Raw genomic sequence first — 27,695 nt, 5'->3', positions numbered from 1 at the left:
ATCCAACCATATCAATAACTACATTAAATATAAATAACCTAAACACTCCAATTACTAGGCAGAGACTCAAATTGGATAAAAAAGGACCAGGTATATGCTGGCTATAAACTATCTACAGGAAAATCTACTTTAAATTTATTTTTTTTTAACGTTTATTTATTTTTGAGACAGAGAGAGACAGAGCATGAATGGGGGAGGGTCAGAGAGAGGGAGACACAGAATCTGAAACAGGCTCCAGGCTCTGAGCTGTCAGCACAGAGCCTGACGTGGGGCTCGAACTCACGGACCGCGAGATCATGACCTGAGCCTAAGTCGGCCGCTTAACCGACTGAGCCACCCAGATGCCCCAGGAAAATCTACTTTAAATATAGACAGATTAAAAGACAGAAACAAGATAGGAAAAGAGAATATCAATATTAATTAAAAGAAAGTCACTTTGGGCCTTTTTTTGTAAAAGTGAAAAACCTCTTCAAATTTCTTTTAGTTAAGGTAAACAGGTCTTTCTGTAACTGCGAAGTGGCATAAAACAAACCTTCCAAAAGCAGGGGATACCTGTACTTTCATGTAGCTGGGGCTTCTAACGACTTTTTCTCAAATCAAAGACTAGCCAGAATGGACAGATTTGTCAGGAATGTACACAGCTGCCTTAGCAAATGTTAGTTCTGATGAACTAAAGCACTGAGGTCAATTTCACCATTCACAAGTTCTTATTCCAACCCACCTCAACAAACTACTGTGGGCTTCAAAGAAAGCAAGACAGAGCTTTAAGAGGGGGCTCTTTTCTATCAAATCCTCTCTACTCCCACTCATCTCCCATCATACCACTCTCAGCCATTCAGTTTCTATGTGAAGTTACGTCTAAAAATAAACTATCTTAGGCTGGAAGGTAAATGAAAAACTAAGGCGTGAAATCTCCTTAATCTTCAGACACAAATATCACAGGGCCATGCTACCATGCTTTCTTTTGCAATTCAGACTTTTCCAGTTTCCCACAGAAAACACAGACTGCAGAAATGAAGCTTTTAAGGCAATTCTGGAAAGGATACAGTCTTTAAATACATTGTATCAGCAGTCACTCTTCAACCTAACCTAACCTAAGTGAATTAATAAAATGTTTCATTCTTGCTCATTCATCTTATTGAAAAAGTATCCAGAAAGCAAAAGCCCTCTACCTACAGTGCCATATGTTCATATGGAGTGCTGAACAATACCGACCCTTATGATTCATCCTGTCACCAATACTGTCAGACTCAATCACCATCTCCATGTACATTACAATGACACTATGGAAAAAAAGTTCAACAGGTAGCAAGTAACTCTGCTGATAATGCTTTCATTAACTAATGTTATGCCATCATTTTCACTTTGGCTTTTATGAATTTTCATAAGCTAAGTTTTACCAAGTCTTACATATAAAACAAAGCCACAAAAGGTCACCATCAAACTAAATCTTTATGACTACCAAATCAGCTTTCACATGTTAGTTGTTTTTATTTACAAATATCTACAAATGGGTAGAACTCTGAACACAGAACAACTTTCTATGTAAAAAGTCATAAATAAATATTAGATAAAAATAGTAAGAGACACTTACATCACATTTGTCATTCACGTTCTTAATGACTGTGTCTCAGGTATGAAAAACTGGAATTTACAATTTTGTTTACTAAAATCCACTGTTTTACTCTAATGATATATATTCATTGTTTTGTTATCTAGGTCAAAGCTCGCATTCAATATTTAGAGCTGGCCTCTGTGGCAAATTATGTATTCCAAAGATACCCACAATAGTAACTCCCTTCCCACATGCTCTTGTATGAAGTGACTATGACATTTCCTATCAAGAGGTAGTTTACTAACCCTCCTCCTGAATCTGGGCTGACCTCAGTCACTTGCTTGATCAACATAATGTAGTAAAAGTGATATTGTGAGACATATAGTTCATAAAAAGCTGTGTAGACTTCACCTACATCTTAGAACATTTGCTCTTAGGATGCTCCCTCTGAGATCCCAGCTACTATTCAGTGAGAAACTCAAGCCACATGTACAGGTTTTGGTTAGTGTTTCAAGTGACAGCTCCAGCTGAGGTCCTAACTGACTGCCAGCCATCAATTGCCAGCCATATTGAGCATCATCCCACTCAGGCCTTCAGATGACTCCAGTCCCAGCCATCAGGTGACTGCAAGTTCATGAGCGACCTCAAGCAAGAAGTGCCCAGCTGTTAACCCACAGATCCATGACATATAATACATGTAATGCAAAATATGTGCAATACGTAATACATATACTATATAATACAATATATAATACATGTATTATAATATATAATACATGTATTATAATATATAATACATGTATATCAATACATATTGATACTTCAATATCAGATTGGCATGTCTTGATTCATGACTTTAACTTTCAAATAACTGTTCGTTTTAAGTGCCTAAGAATACAGCACAAAGAAGTGAGAAAAAATAAAATTGGGAGTAAAAACCCAATTTTGAATTTTGCCTCTGCTACTACTTTTGGAAAAGTCACATTAAAAATCTCAGTGCTTGGGGTGCCTGGGTGGCTCAGTCAGCTGAGTGTCCAACTCTTGATTTTGACTCAGGTCATGATCCCAGGGTCGTGGGATCCATGCTTAGCATGGAGCCCAAGATTCTCTCTCTCCCCCTCTCCCCCTCCCCCACCACTTGCATGCAATGCTTACTCTCTAAAATAAATTTTAATTTTTTTATATAAATAAAAAATAAAATATCAGGGCTTTAGCTTCCTCATCTATGAAATGATCTCTACAGTCACGAGGATTCTACAGGTCCTAGCTATAAAATATATGGTGTTTTAAAAACTGCAGTAAAATCCAAAAGTAAAATCATTGTCTAGGACAAATAAAGACGAAAAAATGAGATTGAATCAGAACCCTATGCTAGTCAAGGACTTGGCTCCTGCTACTATCCCCACTTCCTCAATCATCATCTTCTTTCGCCCCTTACAATGGGTCATTCTCTTCGGGATAAACAGATGTTATATTTAATACAGTCCACCATTAAAAAGAGAAAATTCCTATCAAACAGCCAGTTAAAGAAAGGCTCCACTTAAACAGTAGCCAAAAGGACAAAATATCTTATAAGACACTTCACCAAAAATGTTCAAGACTATAAGAGGAAAACTTTGCAACACTACTAAAAAATACGAAGATATGCTATGTTCTTGAATAGGAAGATTTAGTATCATAGAGACAATTTATTAATTCAAAACAAAGCCAATTTAAAAAGAAACAGTTTTGTTTTTAAACTAGTCAAGCCAATCCCAAAGGTTTATATGGGGACAGCAGGAAGGGGAAGGAGTATTTAGAAAAACTTCAAGGGGGGGGGGGGGAGGCAGAAAAGGAAATCTAGCCCTGTCAATTACTGAAATGTAGTCTAAGGCTTTAATAATTGAAATCAGGTGGTAGCAGCACCAATGAAACAAAAGATAAAGTTCTAAAATAGTTGGGGTAATATACACAGTGTATATATATGTAAAGGAGCATAATATATAAAGGCAGTATTTCAAATCAGACAGGAAAAAGATGGATTATACAAAAAAATGGCGCTGGAATTTTAGGTACCCAAACAGAAAAGAATAAAGTTAGAGCCATACCTTATACTACATAAGAGGATATTCCAAATAGATCAAAGATTTAAATGTAAAAAACGAAACCACCAATACAGAGACTTTGGAAGACAGTTTGGCAGTTTCTTTTTTTTTTTAATTTCTTTTTTTAACGTTTATTTATTTTTGAGACAGAGAGAGACACAGCATGAACGGGGGAGGGGCAGAGAGAGAGGGAGACACAGAATCGGAAGCAAGCTCCAGGCTCTGAGCCATCAGCCCAGAGCCCGACGCGGGGCTCGAACTCGCGGACCGCGAGATCGTGACCTGAGCTGAAGTCAGACGCTTAACCGACTGAGCCACCCAGGCGCCCCAGTTTGGCAGTTTCTTACAAAGCCAATCATAAGTCTTCCAAATGATCCAGCAACCATGCTCCTAGGTATTTACCCAACTGAATTTGAAAGCCTGAGTCCACACACAAAACACCTGTACCTGAATATATTTCATATTGGCTTTATTCACAGTTACCAAAAACTGGAAGGAATCAAGAAGTCTTTCAATAGATGAATGGATAAACAAAACTACAGTGCACCCATAAAATGGAATATTATTCAGAAATAAAATGAAGTGAGCTATCAAGCCATGAAAAGACACAGATGAAACTTAAATGCCTTTTGCTAAATAAAAGAAGCCAGTATGAAAGGCTACATATTATATCATCTCAATTATATGACATTTTAGTAAAGGCAGCATTATAAAAGCAGTAAAAAACCCAAACCAAAACAATGGTTGTCAAAGGTTCAGAAAAAGGGAGAAAAGGAATGAACAGCTGGAGCACAGGACCTTTTCAAGATGGTGAAGCTATTCTGTGTGATATTGTAATGACAGATACATATCATTAAAGATTTGTCAAAATCCATAAAAGTGTACAGCACAAAATGAGACTTTATGGAAACTGTGGACTTTAGTTAATAATAATGTATCATTACTGATTCACTACTTGTAACATATGTCCCACACAATGCAAGATGTTAATAATAGGGGTAGCTTCACGTAAGGGACAGGGTAGGTATACAGAATTCTTTGTTCTGTATGCTCACCTTTTCTGCAAATCTAAAACTGTATTGGGGCTGTGCTGACAGCTCAGAGCCTGGAGCCTACTTTAGTTCAGATTCTGTGTCTCCCTTTCTCTCTGCCCCTCCCCTGCTCGTGCTCTTTCTCTCTCCCTTCCTCAAAAAAATAAACATTAAAAATTTTTTAAACTGTATTTAAAAACCAAAGTCTATTAATTACGAAAGAAACAAACAAACAAAAAAAATGAAACCACAAAGAAAAAATGAGTTAATTCCAGTAAAGCCTGAGAGAGGGAAAGTCCTATACAATTCATAATTCTACAAACCATAATAATCATATAAAATTAAAATCTTCTAAATGGAAAAACAACAAAGTCAAAAGAACAATGTAACATACATATACACATATATACACATAAATTATAGACAAGGTCTGTCCCTAATGTATCAAAAACTATAAGAAATGAAAGGATATGTATAGACAGTTCACAGAAAAGGAAACATAAAAAGCTCTTAAACATAGAAAAGGATGTTCAACTTTGCAAAAGATAAGAGTGAAACCTTCAACTCTATGGAAGACTGACTATCCCATGATGAGCCCACAGTGATGTATATGGAAGGGATGAATTACTATATTGTACACCTGAAATTTATATAACACCGTATGTCAAGTGAAATTTAGTTAAAAAAAAAAAGAAGAAAAAAAGACTATCCCATCTGAAGCCTCTTCACCTTTACGGACAGGGCTCAAAAGAGAGCCCCAACTACTCCTTCCCAGGTCTCAAAGGTTCCATCTGCAAAGGTCTAGAGCAAGTCTTAGGCACTCAACTTTCTCTACTAAACAATAATTGAGAATTTGAGAACACATGTCTATTATTCCTATTTCCCAGTGCCTGAAGAGAAGCTCCAGACTATTCTTTTCATCATTAAACAGCTCTGCCTATGCATTACTTTCCACCTTCTGAAACTTCTCCACTCTGTCCTCTAGAATTCACAGTCTGTTGTCAACAAAAGCCCTGCTCCTCAGGCCTTTTGCTCTACAGAAATCTGGCTAGGGACGACACTACTCTTACTATATATGGGCATTCTTTGCCCCCTTTACTACTTCCAAATCATTCTCCCTCCCTCTTTCCTAAATCAGTCCAGTTTTCATCAGGTCAGACTATCTTCCTAATGCAATTATTTAAAAAACCTCAATTGCCCCCTCATCCCTCAATGATTTTAACTCCTGGCTCCCTACTACTCTGTCCAACATCACTCCTGTCTTAATTCTCAGAGATGTTAATTACTACACAGGTGATGTTCCCAATATCTTGTCTTTTCAACTTCTATCCCACCTTATTAACTACCATGGTCATAATCCTAGACCATATTATTGCCAATAAATGAAAAACCTCTATAATCTCAATTTCAAGCATTCCAACTAGCACTTCTATTTTTCTAACTCACTCACTCTCTTATATCCAACTCTGTACTCATTTAGGGCAAATCACCTCTTCTCCAGCTACCCTGTACCTTTCAAGTTCTTAAAAAGCACTAAGCTTGCAGGAATTCATGTAGATGTTACTCCCTCTGCCTGGGACTTCTTGCTTTCAGCTCTTTGCTTCTTCTCAGCTTTAAAGTCATAGCGTAAATGTTACCCCTTCACAGTAGAGCTTTCCTAAAAAATCTAAGTAGGTCTCCCCTTTTATTCTCCACTAAAGCACTCTGATCACTATCTCCTTCACTTGTTATCTATTTCTACCTTCCACAAGTAGACTGTCACCACAGCTGATGACAAAGGCTATATTGCTTTATTTACCACTGCATACTTGAAGCATGATACCTGGCCAGTACTCACTGTTTTGTCAAATAAAAGAAAAAATGACTGATGCCATCAATAACAGTTGGCTACCATTCTTTAAAAAAGCACTTAAAAGACCTTGAAAATTAAGGGTATTGAAAGACATCTGTTTCTCTACCGGACTGAAAATGTGTGAGTCAGAGATTATTTTTTCCTCAAAAATATCAGGAAATATTCTATCCATTCCCAGCTGAAAAACAGAAACAGTCACAGCCCAAGTCAAGATGATACAGACAAAATTAAAAGCATAAAAATTTTAGCAAATTCTTTTCCAAAGGCCCCTATTTGTATTTTTCACAAAACGTCAGTAATGACTATCATTATCCTTCTAATTCTATAGGAATAAATCAATGATTTACTACCTAAACAGATCCCTTAGCCAAGTAAAGAGAAAATTTGTATCATGTTTTCCACATTCAGTCAACTGTATCTTTGTCTAAAGCCAAGCAAACACAATTCAGACATAAAATAATACCAGAAATCAATCTGGATGCCAATTTCTGAACTTTAATTTTAACTTGTTATTGTGGGCAATCAAGATCTACCCTTCACATTTATTTTTCACATGAGAATATAGACAAATCAATTAAAACTAACAGACAAAAGCTATTCATTATGTGAAGACATGTTAAGGAAAACTGCTACCATCATTCAAAGTTCTCTTGATTCTAAACTGACTTTTCAGTCCATCATATGACCTCAATGGCTAGGCATTTTTCAGTACTTACTCATACACTGGAACCACACACTAAAAATCATGTGAATATCTTAGGAAGTCAGAAAAAATTTTAAAAATGTTCTTTAAGGTTTTAAATCCAGCATATTCAAACATTTCAGGCTTAAAAAAAACCTTCAATAACCTTATATGAAGCAAACAGTAATAACATCTACTAGGCTTCCTGAGACTCATACAATTATTTACAATCATTAATTAAATAATTTTAGTTAGCAATTATTAAAGTGTGTTAAATATTCTACATATCACTAATCAAAAATTGATGTTAAACTAGAAAATGATTTCTAAATTTGTCTATTTAACAAGCAATGCATTACTAACAGACATTAAAAGAAATACATTTCTAAGGCTACCAGGATATGTTAATGAATTAACTAAAAATGTCGAATAGTATATACAATATGTTCATTATATATAAATGGGAAATAAATTCATATTTCAGTAAAGAAACAACAGAAAGATACAAAAGAAACAAAAGTGGTACCTATGGAAGATGGGGAGAAAAACAGGGATGGCCATTAGACTTATCAATGTCATCTTTTTAAGTTTTAATTTTTGAGCCAAAATAGATCTATTTTTAAAAGAAAAAAGTACAGGGACACCTGCATGGCTCAGTGGGCTAAGCAACCGACACTGGATTTCAGCTCAGGTCATGATCTCATGATTCATGGGGTAGAGCCCCACATCAGGCTCCAAGATGACAGCTTAGAGCCTGCTTGGGATTCTTTCCCTCTCTCTCTGCCCCTCCCCTGCTTGTGTACTCTCTCTCTCTTCCCCTCAAAATAAATAAATAAACTTAAAAAAAAAAAGTATGTATTTTATACGAGCACATGTATTTCCTGAAACCAACACACATAAATACACTCACACATATATACGTATGGTTTAAAGGATAGAACAACAGGACTTTTAAAAGAGAAATCATTATGGAAGATTTTTCAAAACATTGGAAGCTGTGTTTCTGGGTCACAGTTCTGACTAAATTTAGACAATTTCACAATGACGGCTCTTTTTCTTCCCCTTAAGACTTGAAAATAGTTTCAAAACTGCCATAACTTTAAAATAGATGAAAAGTTATCTATTCATCTATTTGAATAGATTCAATCTATTTGAATAGATTTTTTTGGTTAAAAAAAAAAGAAGAAGAAAAGGATTTGTGGGGGGTAGGTGGGGGAAGAAAGACGATATAAATTATTTTATTTGTGCACTAAATAATTCTACAATACACTGATGGTTAGAAATCATTTTGATAAAAATATCAAAGCTTACAGAAAAAAAAACTTTCCCTAAAGTTCCGTGCACAAATCCCCAAATCCACCCTCTTAAATAGATCTGTATATTTTATAAAATTAGATTAACACCAAATGGCAATGCTTTCTTAAAAAATCTAGACTGTTGCCTAGTACACAAAAAAGCTTATGAAATGCATTCCAATCCATAACTACCCTCTACTTCAACCTACCCGACCTAAATTTGTCTCAGGAAATGTCACATCACATGGGTGTAGTTTCAGGAACACCGCTCTCACACCAATCTTCTGTAAAGCGCAACCAGGTATCTAGAATACCTCACTGACAACCCACAGTAATGTCCAATATTCTTATGCTACCATCAGCAATCATAACTAAACATATGATTAAGCTAAACAAACGTAAACCAGATCTCAAGTTCTGCATATACACTAACTACAAAATTATTTCAGAGATTAAAAACAAATTTTAAGTGGTTACCAGATGCTTGGGGGAGAGGGATATGAGTTTTCTAGTAAACAGTTTCCGCTGGGCATGACAAAGAGTACTGGAGATGGATAGTGACGCTAACCCCATAACAATGTGAATGTACTGAATGTCACCAAACATGCCACAAAACAGTTAAACTTATAAATTTTATGGTATACTGTATGTATTTTACCACACACAATAAAAGCAGACAAGCAAAGAAAAGAAGTATGAACACCACCGTAAGTATCCCATAGTTTACTACTCACCTGAGAAGAACTTGAATAATTTTCTACTACTAAGTTGATCTGAGACTATCTAACACAATTTGTAACAATTCTTCTTAGGCATGTAGGTACAACACAATAATTTCAGGGGCCCACAAAAATGTTTTATTTTAAAAGAAAAGGAAAACAATGAACTTCTGAGGCAAAGAAAATGTTTGGATGTGTAATAATATATTGTCTTTATAACAACACAGTCATAAAATAGTTTTATTAATTTTCATGGAGAAATGGACCCATGAAGGCAAAAGTGCCCAGGGACTGTGAAAAGTCCTAATAATGGCCCTAATTACTTCCTATTATGAAATTACCAAGTTACAACAAAAAGTGAAATGCACCTGGATAAATATAAAACATTATTCTTAAAGAGAAATCACACATGAACAAATATTAAGAGTTTGAAATTTTTTTTAAAGCTCAATAATATCAGAATAGCATCTCAATTACTATTTAATCCTTTTCAAACAATTCTTTATTAATGAGAGCTGTGAAGACATATTACATTTATATAAATAAACAAATGCTTGGAAATTAACTTAATGAGGATTTAAAGGAATCAGAAAGGAATAAATGTTAAGGGAGGAAATACAAGTAGAAGGAAAAGAGAGAAGAGGAAAGGAGAAAAGACTACTTGAAAGGACAAACAGAACTAGGGACGCCTGGGTGGCTCAGTTGGTTGACTGAGTTGGTCTCAGTTGGTGACTCAGTTGTCTGACTTCGGCTCAGGTCACAATCTCAAGGTTCATGGTTTTGAGCCCTGCGTTGGGCTCTGTGCTGACAGCTCGGAGTCAGGAGCCTGCTTCCGATTCTGTGTCTCCCTCGCTCTCTCTGCCCCTCCCCAACTTGTGCTCTGTCTCTCTCTCAAAAATAAACAAAAAAATAAAAAGCACAAACAGAGCTACACTTCATTGTTTAAATTAGCAAAGTTGAAAATACTCCCTAAGTAAATTCATAAAAATTGCACAATGTCAATTAAAATGCCCAAAAGAGGAGCATGTGGGTGGCTCAGTCAGTTAAGCATATCTTGATTGTGGCTCAGGTCATGATCTCTTTGTGGGATCGAGCCCCACGTCAGGCATTGTGCTGACCGCACAGAGCCTGCTTGGGATTCTCTCTGTCTCCCTCTCTCTCTCTGCTCCTCTCCCGCTAGCTCTAGTACTCTCTCTCTCTCTCAAAATACGTAAACACTTTTTTTAAATGCCCAAAAGATAGCTGAAATATTAACGAATATAATGACAGCTATCTAAAATAAATACGAAAAAAAAATGAGCATGTGTCTAAACTACTGATATTATATTTAAAAAACACAAATGGAACACAGCTTTTAAAGTTACAAACTAAGACCTTTTTTGAATTCTATGAATTATTTTTATATATTTATTTTTTAACATAATTTATTGTCAAATTGGTTTCCACACAACACCAGTGCTCATCCCAACAGGTGCCCTTCTCAATGCCCATCACCCACTTTCCCCTCTCCCCCACCCCCCATCAACCCTTATTCTCAGTGTTTACAAGTCTCTTATTATTTGCCTCCCTCCCTCTCTGTAACTTTTTTTCCCCTTCCCCTCCCCCATGGTCTTCTGTTAACTTTCTCTAGATCCACATATGAATGAAAACATATGGTATCTGTTCTTCTCTGACTGACTTATTTCACTTAGCATAATACCTTCCAGTTCCATCCACATTGCTGCAAATGGCCAGATTTCATTCTTTCTCATTGCCAAGTAGTATTCCATTGTGTAAACAAACCACATCTTCTTTATCCATTCATCAGTTGATGGACATTTAGGCTCTTTCCATAATTGGGCTCTTGTTGAAAGTGTTGCTGTAAACATTGGGGTACAAGTGCCCCTATGCATCAACACTCCTGAATCCCTTGGGTAAATTCCTAGCAGTGTTATTGCTGGGTCAGAGGGTAGATCTATTTTTAATTTTTTGAGGAATCTCCATGCTGTTTTCCAGAGCGGCTGCACCAGTTTGCATTCCCACCAGCAGTACAAGAGGGTTGCCATTAAATTAAGACATATTAAATATAAAAGGACAACATAGATGGACCTTGAGGGCATTATGCTAAGTGAAATAAGTCAGAGAAAGACAAATACTATATGATCTCACCGATATGTGACATCTAATAAAACAGAACTCACAGCAATAGAGAACAGGTTCACGGTTTCCAGAGGTGGGGAATGGGGGTGAGGTGAAGTAGGTGAAGGTGGTCAAAAGGTACAAAGTTCCAGTTACAACTAAGTTCTGAGGATGTAATTACAGCATGGAGAGTACAGTCACAATAGTTTATTGTAATTTTAAAGTTGCAAAGGGAGTAGACTTAAAAGTTCTCACTACAAGAAAAAAATAGGGGAAAGAATAACAAATAAACGTTACTAGGAAAATAATGTTAACATGAAGAAAAACAAACTGATCTCTTCAGCTTCATTGTACCTTACACAGAATTTCAGATAGATTATAAATTATTTAACTGGAAAAATATGAAATATTTCTAGTAATGACAGGGAGTTTAATCTTTGCATTTCAAGCAACTAACCCATTATAAAAGGTGACTACAAAACGGAATACCGAATTTATCTTTATCAACATAAAAAGAAAACTGACAGAATGAAGAGAAGAGGGACTTAGTAACTGAAATGCCAGATAAAACTTGTATCTCCAAAATATACAGGGATGCAGCTAGGTTGATACCTAGTGTTTAAGGGACAAACTGTCACAAAACTGGAACTTGAATCAAAAAGAGGTAAAGTTGCACCCAGTTAACCACATGCCAGGTAGGACTATAAACATTTTACACACGTTAACCAATCTCACACTGACAACTCGCCCCCTACATAGAAGATGCTATTTTTATTCCTCCATAGCAAACAAGGAAAGTGGTCAGAGCTCAGGTGTGAACCCAGGCAGTGTCACTCCAAAGTCCATGCTCTCAACCATTCAGCTAGCTGCTTCTTTCCTCTGCACAACAAAAATTCACGGACCTGTCTACTCTACAAATCTAAGCCTACCAGACAGATATAAGTTACTACAACACAAAACAAAACAAAAATAAGAGTGATTTTGATAGAGTGTTTTGAGGATTCACAGGACCGTGATATGATCTGCAGCAAAGGGGATAAAGAAAGCTTCTAGGAGAAATGGTATCTACATTGGGCCTGCAAGGATATGAGACACAGAGACAGAAAATGGGAGAATAAAATATTTCACACTAAAGGAATAGAATGACCAAAAGCATTAAACTAAGGTAGAAAAGCACTGGCAACTGAAAAGCTTGAGTTGAAAAAAATGATACTCAGGGGAAAAATAAATGGAAAATAAGAGAGTCAGATGCCTAGAGGGAGGTCAGACTTAACTGAGCGCAGAAGGGAGGGGAGTAACATGGGAGGAGTTGTTTATGGTAACGAGATATAAGAAGTGGACAGAAAAAAATGGAAATAGAAAGAAACATCAGAAGGTTAATTCACTAGTCCAGGCACGGTAGCGAATGTCTCACGTAAAATGGGGCCAACAGAAATAGAGAAAAAGGAATAGATCCGTAGCAAACAGTAGCTACTCCAATTCCAATTAAATTAAGGAACTAACAGGGTCAGGACTCAGGTCAGAAAAGGACTCAGCATGCTAATATGTAACAACAACAAAGGGGATATGGATGAGGCCACATGTGGAGGCCTCGCTTTGGGGAACTTGGCTGTTCTGGGGACAAGGGCTGCATGTTACGGGCCAAAAAGGGCTTGACTGAAGGGGTAGAAAGACCTTGAAGACAAACTGCCCCTGCCTGGTTTGGCTATGCTCAAGAAGTTAACTGAGGAAACTTCAAAATATCAACACTTTTGAGAGATACTATGGAGGCAGACTGACAGAATTTCTCAACAATATTAACATGGAGGTGACTCTTAGGTTTTAAGAACAAATGAAATAATCTTGTCATTAACAGAGACAGGGAACAAACGAGGGGAAAAAAGGTTTAAAGCAAAAAGAGAGATGACTTCAGGTTTCTACATGTTGAGATGAAAGCTCATACACTATCATGTCCAGAAACAATGATGTGTCCTCAAGACTAGTGCTAGAGTGAGAAAAATCACAACTGAAAATAGAGATGTCACCCATATAAAGATATAAAGAAGTTGTAAGATTTAAAACAAAAAAGTACTAGAAAAGAAAAAAGTATTAGGGAAAAAAATGGATCAAAGAAAGTTTAAGGAAGCATATATTTAGAAGGGAAGGAAGGAGAGCCAAAGAAAGCATCATCAGAGGATTAAGATTAGCACCACAAGAATCAAGTATAATACAGCAATGCTCTCTTACATTTTTCACAACCAAGTACATAAACAAGACAGTATTTTTGTGGCACAAAGGGGTAAATGAGGCTACTAATAACCTGACATTATTAGCCCAGGAATTAAGGAAACTATTAATCTGTATACCAGTTGTTAATCCATTTGCTGTATTGAAAGCTCTGTATTAGGCTTTATGCCAAAAAGTTTAGGATTATACTGTCCTAAAACTAACTTTCATAGCCACTCTTTTCAATTAGGTGCAATGCTGCAGATATGACAAAGAAGAAAAGAACTGAAAAATAACCATGAAACTTGATAGCTGAGAAATCACTAATGGTTTTAAAAATCAGTGGGATGGGGCACGTGGGTGGCTCAGTCGGTTAAGCGTCCGACTTCAGCTCAGGTCAAGATCTCGCGGTCCGTGAGTCCGTGAGTTCGAGCCCCGCATTGGGCTCTGGGATGATGGCTCAGAGCCTGGAGCCTGCCTCTGATTCTGTGTCTCCCTTTCTCTCTGCCCCTCCCCCGTTCATGCTCTGTCTCTCTCTGTCTCAAAAATAAATAAACGTTAAAAAAAAAAAAATTAAAAAAATAAATAAATAAAAATCAGTGGGAAAAGCTAGACTTCAGGAAGCAACTATGGACAAGGGTAATTAAAATAGCAACATTGTTACCAGTCATGTTACCCTAAATGGTCATAAAGAGTAACTTAAATGGGATGATTCCTCAAATCTTGCCGGCCAAAAATTCTCAAACTAATTTGTAATATGCTTTACCTCGTGGCTCTCATTTTATTCACGTTAATAAAGAGAATAAATAAAGCTCCTTTGAAACTCTGCAACACTTACCCAGTGCGAGACTGACCGACTTTGTCACAAATATCCAAAATGAGGCCCCAATCCTCAGCAGTATTCATCTCACTGGTTGCTTTCTCTGTGTATTATGGAAAGAAAGCAGAGACATATCATTTTAAAAAATCTTTAAGAGGTAAATGATCACAAATTACTAAACTGTGATAAAATCAAGTATCAGCAACAAATAGGAATGGCTGCCAGGAGTGTGTTCAATGAAATGTTCAAGTCCATCTTTAAAAGGGGGTTAGGAGCACCTTTACTGTCTATTACAACCATTTTCCCGATAAACACTTCAGTTGCTTGTTACTTAATATAATAAATAGGCCACTGATACTTATTTATAAAAAAACTACATACAGGTCTACCCTTTTCCACACACAGAAAGACTAAAATAAGAAATACCTTCATTATCAAATAATTCTTAGCTTTACTTGCCAGTGAAGAAACATGACAAATCTCTACCAAAATGTTTCAGGTAATTAAATTATATGATTTTGTTGATTTTCGTGTCTGACATGGGGAAGGGGGAAAAATGAACAAAAGAAAACCAAGCTTTAACTGATTATTTTCCATTAAATAAAAACTTGACAAACTAAATTAAAAACATCAACAGAGGTACCCCATACATTGAGTCCGTCATCTCACTAAGCTCCCTCCCTTAATTACAGCAAAAGGATTTTTGAAGCAAACACACAATGACAAGAAAAACATGAGCAACAATTCCTCAAAAACTATATAACAATATAAGCATGTGGCACCTACTTAGAAGACCCAAAAGAGGTGCGTCATATACTGGCAGTAACAAAAGAGCTTAAGAACCAGCCTGTTTTCCACCACCGAATTCTCAGAAAAGTCATGTCCTAGTAGCAGAAGGTAATGCCTACAGCTGACAGTGGAGAAGAAAGGACTTAGGGAGAATGGGTTAATGTTCTGGGAAATGTAGGTAGGTACCTACTTTGCCTTCCTTATTCGAAAGCTCTTGCAACCACTTCTCTCCCACCCACCTAAGTAAATGAATGATTTGCTTTCCGAAGATAAAGAAAGGTTTCCTTGATAAAGAGACATCAGGCACAGTTGACACATAAGCACCCAAAATAAGGAATTACTTCTAGTTTCCAGTACAGCATTTAAGGAACTTGGAAGTTACCACTCCAACCAAGTAAAAAGCTATTAAATAAAGTGAAAACAACTCTTCTTAGATCCCTCAGAAGTGGGATCACAGGACAAATGCTGTCCCAAAAATCAGAGACACACAGATAGATGGATACATAGAAAAACAACAGAGCAGAAACCCATGAGCAGAAACGTCACCAGAAACCAGTACCATAAATCTAAATTTTTAACAGCCAAATTGCTGGAAGCTAAATGTGCACAATTCTGAGTTAAAATCCAAAGGGGCCCGGACACAAGAGAGTTACTGCATTTTTGCAAATTTTACTTCCATAAGCTCTCCCAGGATCTCAAGGTGAACACCAGAGAAAATTTTCTATTTTTCAGCAGGGGAAGGGAGACGATAACCACGGTGAAATACACCAGAGCATTCTCTTCTTAACAAGGCCTACCTGTTAATTATTTTAACTAGCACCTAACCAACTAGTGTTTTACCAGAGATTAACCCACCTAGGGTAAAGGAAATTCCCAACTCCAGTCTGCTCCAGCCTTCATGTTTGTAAGGGGATTACCCAATTGCAGCCCATCTGGCAATCCTTTCCCACCTAAGAGGGAGGAAAAAGCTGAGCATGGGAGAAATTCACACCTCAGGGGCAAAGGCTCATTTTAAAAGACTACCTACCCACCAAACTACAGAACACTTCTTCTTACCTAACATCTTACCATTACAACTTGTTTAGCTTTCAGCAAGCCACAGTATAAAACAAAAATCACAGTTTGAAGAGTAAATATTAGAACCAGATTCACACATGACAGGAAATGTTGGAATTATCAGACAAGGAATTTTAAAAGCTCTGATTAATATGCTAAGAGCTCTAAAGGAAAAAGGAGAGAATATGCAAGAACATATTGTAAGCAAAGAAATGGAAAAAAAGCAAAAAAAAAAATGGAAATTCTAAGAAAGAATCAAAAAGAAATGCTAGAGACCAAAAACAGTCTAATAGAAATGAATGCCTGTGATGGGACTCATCAGCAGACTTGGACATGGCTGAAGAATGAATCTCTGGACTTGCACATATGTCAAGAAGAACTTCCAAAACTGAAAAGCAAGAGAAAAAAAAAGATGACTGGAAGAAAAAAAAAAAAACAAAAAAAAAAAACCTGCAACAGATCATCCAAGAACTGTAGGAAACTACAAAAAGTCAAACGTAGACATAATTGAAACAGCAGAGAGGAGGGGTGCCTGGTGGCTCAGTTGATTAGACATCCAACTTGGGCTCAGGTCATGATCTCAAGGTTTGTGAGTTTGAGCCCCATGTCAGCCCCCACCCCAAAATAAACATTAGAAATAAAGAAATAGCAGAGAGGAAAGAAACAGAATACTTGAAGCAAAAACAACTCAACATTTCCCCAAACCGATGTCAGACATCAAACCACAGGTCCAGGAAGCTCCAAGAATACCACGCACAATAAATATCAAAAAACTACACCTAGTTATATCATTTTCAAGCTGCAAAAAATCAATGATAAAGAAAAAAATATAAAAAGAAATCAGCAGAAAAAAATACCTTGTCTAAACAGGAGTAAACATAAGAATTACATCTGACATCTCAGAAACCCTGCAAACAAGGAGGAAATGGAGTGAAATAGTTAGCAATGAGAGAAAATAACCATCAACCTATTATGTACCCTGTGAAATTATTCTTCAAGAGGAAAGCAGAAATAAAGACTTTCTCAAAGAATCATTAAAGAAATTTGTTGCCAATAAACTCACCTTGCAAAACAAATGTTTAAAAAAAGAGCTCTTCAGAGAGAAGAAAATGATATAGGATAGGGGGTATGTGTGTTTCCATAAAAGTGAAATAAATGACAGCAAGGATATCAGGAAAAGGAGAGAGGAACTATGAATATTTCATTATTCGTTTCACTTGTCTGCACTACCAGTGAAGTGGTATGTTATTTGAAAGAGCAACCACTAAAAATAGCAAAAATAGAAGTTAATTAATATGCTACAAAAGTGAGAAGACTGAATCATATGAAATGTTGCCTTAAAGTCACAAAAGGCAAAAAAAAAAAAAAAGTGGAAGAAAAAATAGGAAAAAATAACAAGGGCTACAACTAGAAAACTGTAACAGATATGGTAGATATTAATCCAACAATACCACATTAATGGTATTGTTAATGGTCTAAATTTAATGGTCTAAATACAAATATTATCAAAGTGATAAAAAAAAAAAACAAGATGCAACATATTTTGTCTACTGGAAGCCCACTTTAAATACAAAGACACGTAAACATTAAAAATAAAGAGATGGAGAAAGAGATACTATGCTAACATCAATTAAGAGAAAGTGGGAGTAGCTACATTAATTTTAGAGCAGATTTGGGAGCAAGTAAAGTTACCAGGGATAGAGGCATTACATAAGGTAAAGGGTTTAATTCTCCAAAAAAGACCTAACATCCTTACTATGTACATGCCTAATTACAGAATGTTAAAATAACAATGTCAAAAAGTAACAGAACTGCAAAGATAAATAAATGAAGCCACTAATAAAATTGGAGAGTTCAACAGCCCTCTATCAAAAAAATGGACAAATCCAACAGGCAGAAAATCAGTAAGGACAAAGTTAAATTCAACAATACCATCAGACAATTGAACATAATTGGCATCTACAGACTATCCAACAACAGCAGAATACACATTCTTCTCAAGCTTACATGAAATATTCACCAAAATACACTGCATGGCCATAAAACACACGATAATAAATGTTAAAAGATTAGATATCTTACAATGTCTGCTCAAGGACCACAATGGAATTAAATGAAAAATTATTAACAAAAAATAGCTAGAAAATCACAAAATATATGGAGATTAAATAACATGCTTCGAAGTAATACACAGTCAAGGAAGAAATCTCAAGAGAATTTTAAAATATTTTCAACTAAATGAAAATGAAAGTACGACATACCAAATTCGTATGATACAGTTGAAATCTATGCATACTGGAAAAGTTTACAGCTTTGAATGCATACATTAGAAAAAAGAGCAAATTAAATCCAAAGTAAGCAGAAGAAAAGAATTAGAGCAGAAATCAATGAAACTGAAAAAAGAAAATAGAGAAAAATCAATACAACCAAAAGTTGGTTCTTTGAAAAGATCGATAAAATTGATAGTTGAAAAAGAAAAAAATAAAGAGAAGATACAAATAACTAATATCAGAAATGAAGGAGATGTTACTACAGATCTCGCAAACATTAAAGTAATACGAACGTTACTATGGCTCAATAATATTGAGAGGATCATGGGAACCTCCAATTTATAGCCAATCAGTAAGAAGCACAGGTCATATCCTAGACTTTGATTGGCATCTGAAGTGGAGAGTGAGGACATTCTTGTGGGACTGAGCCCTTAACCTGTGGGATCTGACATTATTTCCAGGCAGATAGATAGTGTCAGAATTGAGTTAAATTAGTGGGACACTGGTCAGTTATCCACTGAGAAGCAGAGAGCTGCTCAGCAGTGTTGGAAAACCACAAATGAGAATTATGAATAACTCTATGCCCACAAACTTAATAACTCAGATAAAGTGGATCAATTCCTTGAAAGACACATCTGTCACAGTATACACATACAAAAAAAAAGACAATCTGAATACCACATTTAAAAAACTGAACCAATAAGGGTGCCTGAGTGGCTCAGTGAGTTAAGTGTCCAACTTCAGCTCAGGTTATGAGCTCATGGTTTGTGAGTTCGAGTCCTGCATCAGGCTCAGAGCTCTCAGCTCAGAGCCTGGAGCCTGGATTCTGTGTCTCCTTCTCCCGCTTGCACTCTCTCTCTCACAGAAAAAAAAAAAAAAAAAAAAAAAAAAAAAAAAAATTGAACCAATAATTAATAACCTTACAAAACAGAGAGCATCAGGCACAGAGAAGTTAATGTTAAATTCTACCAGACATTTAAAGAAAAAATTATACCAATTATCTCCAATCTCATCTGGAAGACAGAAACAGGAAATCATTCTATGAAAACAATACTACCCTACTACCAAACCAGACAAAGACATTACTAGGAAAAAGAACTATAGACTAGAATCTCTTATGAACATAGATGCAAAAATTCTTAACAAGATATTAGCAAATCAAATCCAACAATATATAAAAAAGAATTACACTTCACAATCAAATGGAATTTATCCCAGGTATGCAATGCTGGGTCAGTATTCAAAAATCAATAAATGTAATCCATCTCACTGACAACTAAAGAAGAAAAAAATCACATGATCTTATCAATAAACTCAGAAGCATCTGACAAAGTCTAACAACTCAGGATAAAAATTCTCAGCCAACTAGGAATAAAGGGTACTTCCTCAACTTGATAAAGAACATCTACAAAAACATCTATAGTTAATATATTTCATGGTGAGATACTAGTAGCTTTACCACTAAGATCAGAAATAAGGCAAGGATATCTTCTCTCACCATATCTTTTTGCCACCATACTGGAAGTCCTAGCTAATGCAAAAAAAAAAAAACAAAAAACAAAAAACAAACAGATATATATATTATATATATATATATAAAATATATACACATCACATACACACACACACACACATATATATATAAAGTACTCAGATTAAGAAGGAACAAATAAACTTGTCCTTCTTCACAGATGACATGTTCATCTATGTAGAAAATCCAAAAACATCATCAACAACAAAAATTCCTAGAAATAATAAATGATTTTGGCAAAACTGTAGGATACAAGGTTAATTATAGAAAAGTCAATAGCTTTCCTAAATAAGAGCAACAAACGAGTGTCAGTTTAAATTAAAAACACAATACCATTTATATTAGCACTCAAAAAAATAAAATACTTGGGGTGCCTAGGTAGCTCAGTCATTTGGTTAAGTGTCTAACTTCGGCTCAGGTCATGATCTCTCGTTCCATGAGTTTGAGCCCCGCGTCAGGCTCTGGGCTGATAGCTCAGAGCCTGGAGCCTGCTTCTGATAGCTCAGAGCCGGTCTCCCTCTCTCTCTGCCCCTCCCCTTTTCACACTCTATGTCACTCTCTCACAAATAAAGAAACATTAAAAAAATAATAAAATAAAAATGAGTATAAATTTACAGAATACGTGTAAGATCTATATGAGAAAAACTACAAAACTATGATGAAAGAAATCAAAGAATTAAATAAATGGAAAGATATTCCATGTTCAGGGATATTTACAGCAGATTTATTCATAATTCCCAAAACTTGGAAACAACCATGACATACTTCAGTAGATGAATGGATAAAATAAGGTACATTAGAATAATGAAATATTATTCAGTGCTAAAAAATAAAAATGAGCCATTAAAAGACACAACAAACTTTAAAGGCGTACTACTAAGTGAAAGGAGCCAGTGTGAAAAAACCAGATACTACATGTTTTTAACTATATGACGTTCGAAAGAAGGCAAAATTATGGAGACAGTAAAAAAAAAAATCAGTGGTTGCCAGGAGCTGGAGGGAGGGGAAGAGAAACAGGTGGAGCACACAGGTTGTGTGGGGCAGTGAACTACTCTGCATACAACGGTAGACACATGTTATTATGTATTTGTCAAAACCCTTGGCAGATACAACACCAAAAGCGAATGCTAATGTAAGCTGTGGAATTGGGGTGATGATGACGGGCGTATGTGGGTTAAGAGACTACAACAAATATACCACTTTGCTGCAAGATGTTGATAGTTGGGGAGGCTGTGCGTATGTGGGGGCAGGAGGGATATAGGAAATTTCTTTACCTTCTGCTGAATTTTTCTGTGAATCTAAAACCACTCTAAAAAATAAAGTCCATTTTTAAAAAATTAATAAATAGATGAATTAAGCAACTGCATGAATGCTGATACTTGCTGTGAAAAAAAGAGTTTAACACAGAGGCCTTCCTGACTGGTATCCTTTAAAGGGCCTGCTTATAAGCATTGTCTGTGTACAGGAACTTGGGTTTAGGGAGAAAGTTCCCACCATTCACAGAACTGAGAAGACTGACTCCTTATGTCTAAACTGGTTGTACAAACGTACAAACACTATGGTTTTTGCTGAATACCTGCTTTCCTTGTGGGAGTTTGGGTTACGTGCCAAGTAGAGTATGCCTACAAGATCAGCTCCCAATAAAAGCCCAAGCACTGAGTTTCTAATGAACGTCCCTGGATGCAACATTTCATACATGTTGTCACAACTCACTGCTGGGGCAATTAACTATATCCTATGCAGAGGACCCAAGGAAGCTTGTGTCTGGTTTTCCCGGACTTCATTCGTGTGCCCTTTCCCTCTGCTGACTAAACTTTGGGTCCTTTCACTGTAATAAATCGTAGCTGTTCTATGTTGAGTCCTATGAGTCCTGGTGAATTCTAGAACTGGGGGGCTGGGAGTGGGTGGTCTTGAATCCTACCCCCGCCCTGCATCAAATATCTGCCCTCTGAGAAATTATTCTATTCTACCCCCTCACCTTCATTTGTACCTTCACCTTACAGGACTGCTCTCTGGGGATTCCAGGTCAGCCCAAGAGGAAACACCTAAACACACTCAAGATCATGATATGAAGGGGTAGAGGGAAGTTCCACAGTAAAAGGCATACCACAGCAACCTATAATGAAGTTCAGTTTATAAGGCCTAACCACATGATTACAGCTTCTGAAGTGTTTTCTATTTCTCTGGTATTAACCATGGGCAAACAACCAAGGATTATCACCTATCTGAGAGAATCTTCTAACATACAAGATACAAGAAAAGACAAAACAAATACAGAAAGCAAAAAAAAAAAAAAAAAAAAAAAAAGAAAGAAAAAAGAAAAAGAGAAAAAACCAAAATAAGGCAAGTTAGAATAAACAAGAGCCTATGTAGGAGGGAAAAAATTTCAAAAGAAATCTGAAACAAATTCTGTACAGAAGTAGACATAATCTGTCTTGACGGGAGCACTGTAATTTAAGAACAGATAGTTTAAAAGACAGCATCATCATGATCCCAACTAACATTTTCATTTTTTTTAACCTAAGATGGGTTAGGAGTGAGAGGCCTGATCCACACCAAGATTCTTACCTGTAAGGGTTGGTCTTGGTGATGACAGTGAAATTCCTGCTCCCCACGTCCCCTCAATGCCCTGCAGCCTGGTTCAACAATGATACTCATTTCCTCCATTTTGATCTACTACTGAGAGCTGGAGGTCAGAGTTGGTTTAAAGCAGAAAAGAGCAAGCAGCCAACTCTGTCCAAATTCTTTGCAGGCTTACAACTTCTGATCCACAGCACAGCCCCAAGGGATAGAGCAACATCTACTAGTCAGTCACTGCCACCAGACGCTAGCAGTGAGTTGTCACCAACGAGTAGTGGGTACCTATACCTAATCATCCTACCATCTTCGAATAGGGAAAATAACAAAAGCAGGTTATTCACACAAATGAATTCCTTGTATAAGAATACAAATGCCCAATACATCTGAGATCTTGGTTAGGTAACTTATTTGCAGGAAATTACAAAATTTGGACAGACATTCAACAAAATGGAATAAGTTTCTAATCTATGCCAGGCTCCATCTGAAGTAGCTTCGACTCTAAAAAAAGAAATGAAACCAGCCGATAGAGACCTAAATAGATGACAGAAAAAGTGTCACAGAAAAAAATGGAAAGCCCAAGCAAGCTTAAAAAAAGGTAAAGACCTGGGGGGGGAGAGAGAAAGAGAAACCAGAAAGGCTTCTTGATATACTTAGAAACTAAGAAGAGAACAGGATTAATAGCAAACTTTTTTGTTTCTATTTAAGTATAGTAAATATACAGTAAATACAGTAAAGAGTGAAGTTATAAAAACAGAAGAGAAGCATAACAAAGAATCTAGGCTAGATACAATAGAGACTATGTTGTGAACGGTTGGAATCACTCAAAAACCTAAAATACAAGATGTTGTGTTTGTCTTAATTCAACAAACAGAGAGCCAATAAAGTTTCCAGCAAATAAATAACCTAACCAGAGCTGGACTTTCAGACAAAAATGAATACTACCCATATGTGAAAATAGTTTGAAAGGGGAAAAGAAGAAAACAGAATGAGAAATGAACAGTACTTTGGAAACTAAACAGGTTATTTAGAAAGCAAATGTTGAAATGCTATTTAATTTCATTTGGGCTGTGGGTATGCCAAGAGGATAACTGAGTCAAATTTACCTGTCACTGTTCAAGCTTACATAATATACTGTAAATCCCTTGAAAACAACAACCATTTCTATTTTGGGCAGTTTTTTCAATATTCATGTTCTCAGCCTACGTAATTAATAAATACTAAACTTACACAATCACAACATGAATCCATAAGAGTCACAGAAACACAGAGACCTTTAATAGCATCTACTTCAATAATTTTCAAATTTTACTTTCCAGTACAGGAAACCCTCCACAATGTAACTGTGATGCTACCTAGCAGAAGCTCGTTCTGTTCACAGTTGTGGGCACAGAACTCCACAAGTTTCCCCGCACTTCACACACAAGCAACAAGCTCAGGTCAAATGCACTTCTGATCAACTGGCTACAAATTCAAGGGTTCCCATTATCCCCCTCAGGTTCATTAATTCACTGTAACAACTCAGAACTCAGAAAAGTACTTATGATTACAGTTTTATTACAACAGATACAAATCTGTACAAGCCAGTAAAGAGATTCTTGCACAGGGTAAGGTCTGGAACAATCCCAAACCCAACGCCTCTGTACCCTCAGGACACATCATCCTCCTGGAACATAAATGTGCATCACCAACAAGGAGGCTCAACCAAGATTTGGTGTCTAGAGCATTTAGTGGCATTTCGTTACAAAGTTATGAAGCCACCTCCTGGAACTCAATCTCCAGGCCTCCTACTCCTCCCTGGGGATCTGGCTAATATCATATGATTCAAAGTCTCAACCATCTAATCACAAGGTTAAGCTAGAGTGACCAGCTTCCATGCTGAGTCATCTCATTAACATAGACAAAGATCACAGACTCTCATTCAATATTCTTTTATAAGAAAATCTTACCTTCAAAGAAACTCAGTTGTAAACCAAATCCAAGTAGAACTGCTCTAATTGAGGAGACCCAGCGAGACCCAACCTCTATTAGACCCTCCTCTAATTGAGGAGACCCTATGGATCCCCAACCCCTATGAAACCAAAGAAAACTGAGTGACTCATCCTGATCAATATCCTCCAGTCTAACATTTACTTCATCTTAGAAAAGGAAATCAAGTCATTACTTTGATCTGATAGTGTATTTAAATAATTTATTCATCATCCTTACTGACTGGTAGCCAAGCAAGCCTTTTAAAAAACATAGTGCACTTATGCATTTAAAAACATAGCGCAAAAACAAGAAAACACTTAAATTCTACCATCTTATTTAAAAATATAATAGCTAAGCTTATTAAAACTTAACTTATGGATGCCTGAGTGGCTCAGTCAGTTAAGCATCTGACTCTTGATTTCGGCTCAGGTAATGATCTCACAGTTCGTGAGTTCAAGCTCTGCATCAGTGTGCAGCCTTCTTGGGATTCTCTCTCTCTCCTTCTCTCTCTCTCTCTGCCTCTTCCCTTCTCATATGCAAGCGTGCTCTTTCTCTCTTTCAAAACAAATAAACTTAAAAAAAAACTTACTAAAACGTCAATAGTTAACTAGAAATGATATTTTTATGTCTGATCAAATATAAACTGCTTATAACCATTAACAGAGTATGATCTTACAGTTCTGAATTAAGTTGTACCCAGGAGTACGTCAGCAGATTTGATGAAAACTCGTGAACTACCTACCTTCTTACTCTCCAATGTATAAACAGGATCAGGATCTGACTCAAACTTCTACAGATCAGAAATGCAACGTATTTCAGAACTCTAGAACTATTCAAATTCTTTATCGATGCTGCCTCACAATCAACAAGAGCAATAGCACAGTTCTTCGTCAGTGACAAAAACAGCGAATATTTTTAAATCGGATGAACAAAAACTATTAGTAACAATTCAACATGGTTTTGTGAACAGCAAAATCAAAACTATTTTCTAAGACAAAAACAGGGTTTGTAGGCAAGGTAAAAGTGACAAGCAAAAACAGAGACTTGCTTCTAAAGAATTCAAAGCTTCATAATGATCTCACTTTATCCTCAGATTATCCTCACCCTAATACAAAGCTCGTTTAATTGCACTTCACTTTATTGCACTCTGCAGATAATGCTTTTTCTACAAATTGAAGGTTTGTGGCAACCAAGCTTCGAGCAAGTCTATAAGCACCATTTTTCCACGTGTCACATTTTGATAATTCTTGCAATATTTCAAACTCTTTCATTATTATATTTGTTACAGTGATCTGTGATTAATGATTATGATTTGCTAAAAGCTCAAATGATGGTGAGCATTTTTTAGTAATAAAGCACTTTTTAATTAAAATGTGTGCACTGGGGTGCCTGGGTTACTCAGTTGGTTGAGTGTCCGACTTCGGCTCGGGTCATGATCTCGCAGTTCATGAGTTCGAGCCCCACATCAGGCTCTGTGCTGACAGCTCAGAGCCTGGAGCCTGCTTCAGACTCTGTGTCTCGCTCTCTCTCTGCCCCTCCCCTGCTTGCACGCGCTCTCTCTCTCTCTCTCTCAAAAATAAATAAACATTAAAAAAAAATTTGTAAAAAAAAAAAAGATGTATTCTTTCTAGGAGTGATGCTATTGCACATTTAATAGACTATGGTATGTTATAAACATAACTTGTACATGCACCAGGAAACAAAAAAAATTCATTTGACTCACTTTATTGATATGTTCACTCTATTACAGTGGTCTGTAACCCAGCCCACAATACCTTCAAGGTATGCCTGAATACAAAGATTAGTGATCTTTGATGTTGCAACTGTTAACTGTTTTGGATCATCACAAATCACGTCCATAGTAAGACAATGAATTTAATAGATAAATGTGTATGTTCTGACTGTCCACTGAATGGCCATTCCCCCATCTCTCTCCCTCCTTCCCCCCCTCTCTCCGTGGCTCTCTCTCTCTCTCTCTCTCTTCTGGGGCCTTCCTATTCCCCGAGACACAAAATATTGAAATTAGGCCAATTAATAACTCAACAATCACCTCTAAGTATTCAAGTGACAGGAAGAGCCACATCTCTTACTTTAAATAAAAAACTAGATATGATTCAACTTAGTGAGGAAGGTATGTCAAAAGCTGAGAAAGGTCAAAAGCTAGGTGTCTTGAACCAAACAGTTAACCAAGTTGTGAATGCAAAGGAAAAGTTCTTGACAGAAATTGAAAATGCTACTCTAGTACTCCAGCACACAAATGATAAGGAAGTGAAGCAGCTTTATTGCTGATATGGAGAAAGTTTTAGTGGCTGGAGAGAGTATCAAATCAGCCACAACACTCCCTTAAGTCAAAGCCTCACCCCGAGGAATGTCCTCTCTTCAAATTCTATTAAGGCTGATAAAGGTAAGGAAGCTGCAGAAGTTAGAAGATAGCAGAGTTTTCATGAGGTTTAAGGAAAGCAGCCATGTCCAGAAGACAAAAGTGCAAGGTGAAACAGCAAGTGCTGAAGTATAAGCTGCAGCAAGTTATCCAGAAGATGTAACTAAGATAACGGAGGTGGCTACACTAAACAGATGTTCAATGTAGACAAAACAGCCGTATGGCAGAAGACGCCAATTCTGACTTTCATAGCTAGAGTGAAGTCAATGCTTAGCTTCAAAGCTTTGAAAGACAGGCTGACCCTCCTGTTAGAGGCTAATGCAGCTGGTGTCTAAATTGAAGCCAATGCTCGTTCATCATTATGGAAATCCTAGGGCCCTTAAGAACTATGCTAAATCGGGGCGCCTGGGTGGCTCAGTCAGTTGAACGTCCAACTCCCGATTTCAGCTTAGGTCTTGATCCCAGAGCCGTGGGATGGAGCCCCACGTCAGGCTCCACACTGAGCATGGAGCCAGCTTAAGATTCTCTCTCTCTTCCTCTGCCCTTCTCCCCCACTTGTGTGTGCTTGCTCGCTCTCTCTCTCTCTAAAATAAACATTTTTGAAAATTTAATAAAAGATTTGGGGAGGTAAGAAATGCCGACAGGATGATTGCCCATCATGTTCCGGCTATAGGGGGGAAAAAAAGGTCAATCAGTTTGGAGATGTAATAGTTCATCAAAAAGAGCTAATGGAAAAAGCAAGACTTAAAGAAATTATTGT

At 36.8% G+C, this 27,695-nt stretch overlaps 1 protein-coding gene across 3 annotated transcripts in view; it reads right to left on the bottom strand.

Moving 5' to 3' along the window:
• Nucleotides 1-27,695, bottom strand: part of STAM (signal transducing adaptor molecule) — a 76,452-nt gene that overhangs the window by 40,995 nt on the left and 7,762 nt on the right. For 2 of the 3 annotated variants that reach the window (XM_042991173.1, XM_007081266.2), the window contains exon 2: nucleotides 14,380-14,464. In XM_042991173.1, the coding sequence (XP_042847107.1) occupies nucleotides 14,380-14,464 (85 nt within the window). Of the gene's footprint in view, nucleotides 1-14,379; nucleotides 14,465-16,005; nucleotides 16,101-17,063; nucleotides 17,116-27,695 lie in introns of those variants that run through there. The other variant, XM_042991174.1, reaches the window with a different exon arrangement.

This window comes from Panthera tigris, chromosome B4, assembly GCF_018350195.1.
Source record: "Panthera tigris isolate Pti1 chromosome B4, P.tigris_Pti1_mat1.1, whole genome shotgun sequence".
Classification (NCBI taxonomy): domain Eukaryota; kingdom Metazoa; phylum Chordata; class Mammalia; order Carnivora; family Felidae; genus Panthera; species Panthera tigris.
This window is presented reverse-complemented; position numbering and strand designations above follow the sequence as displayed.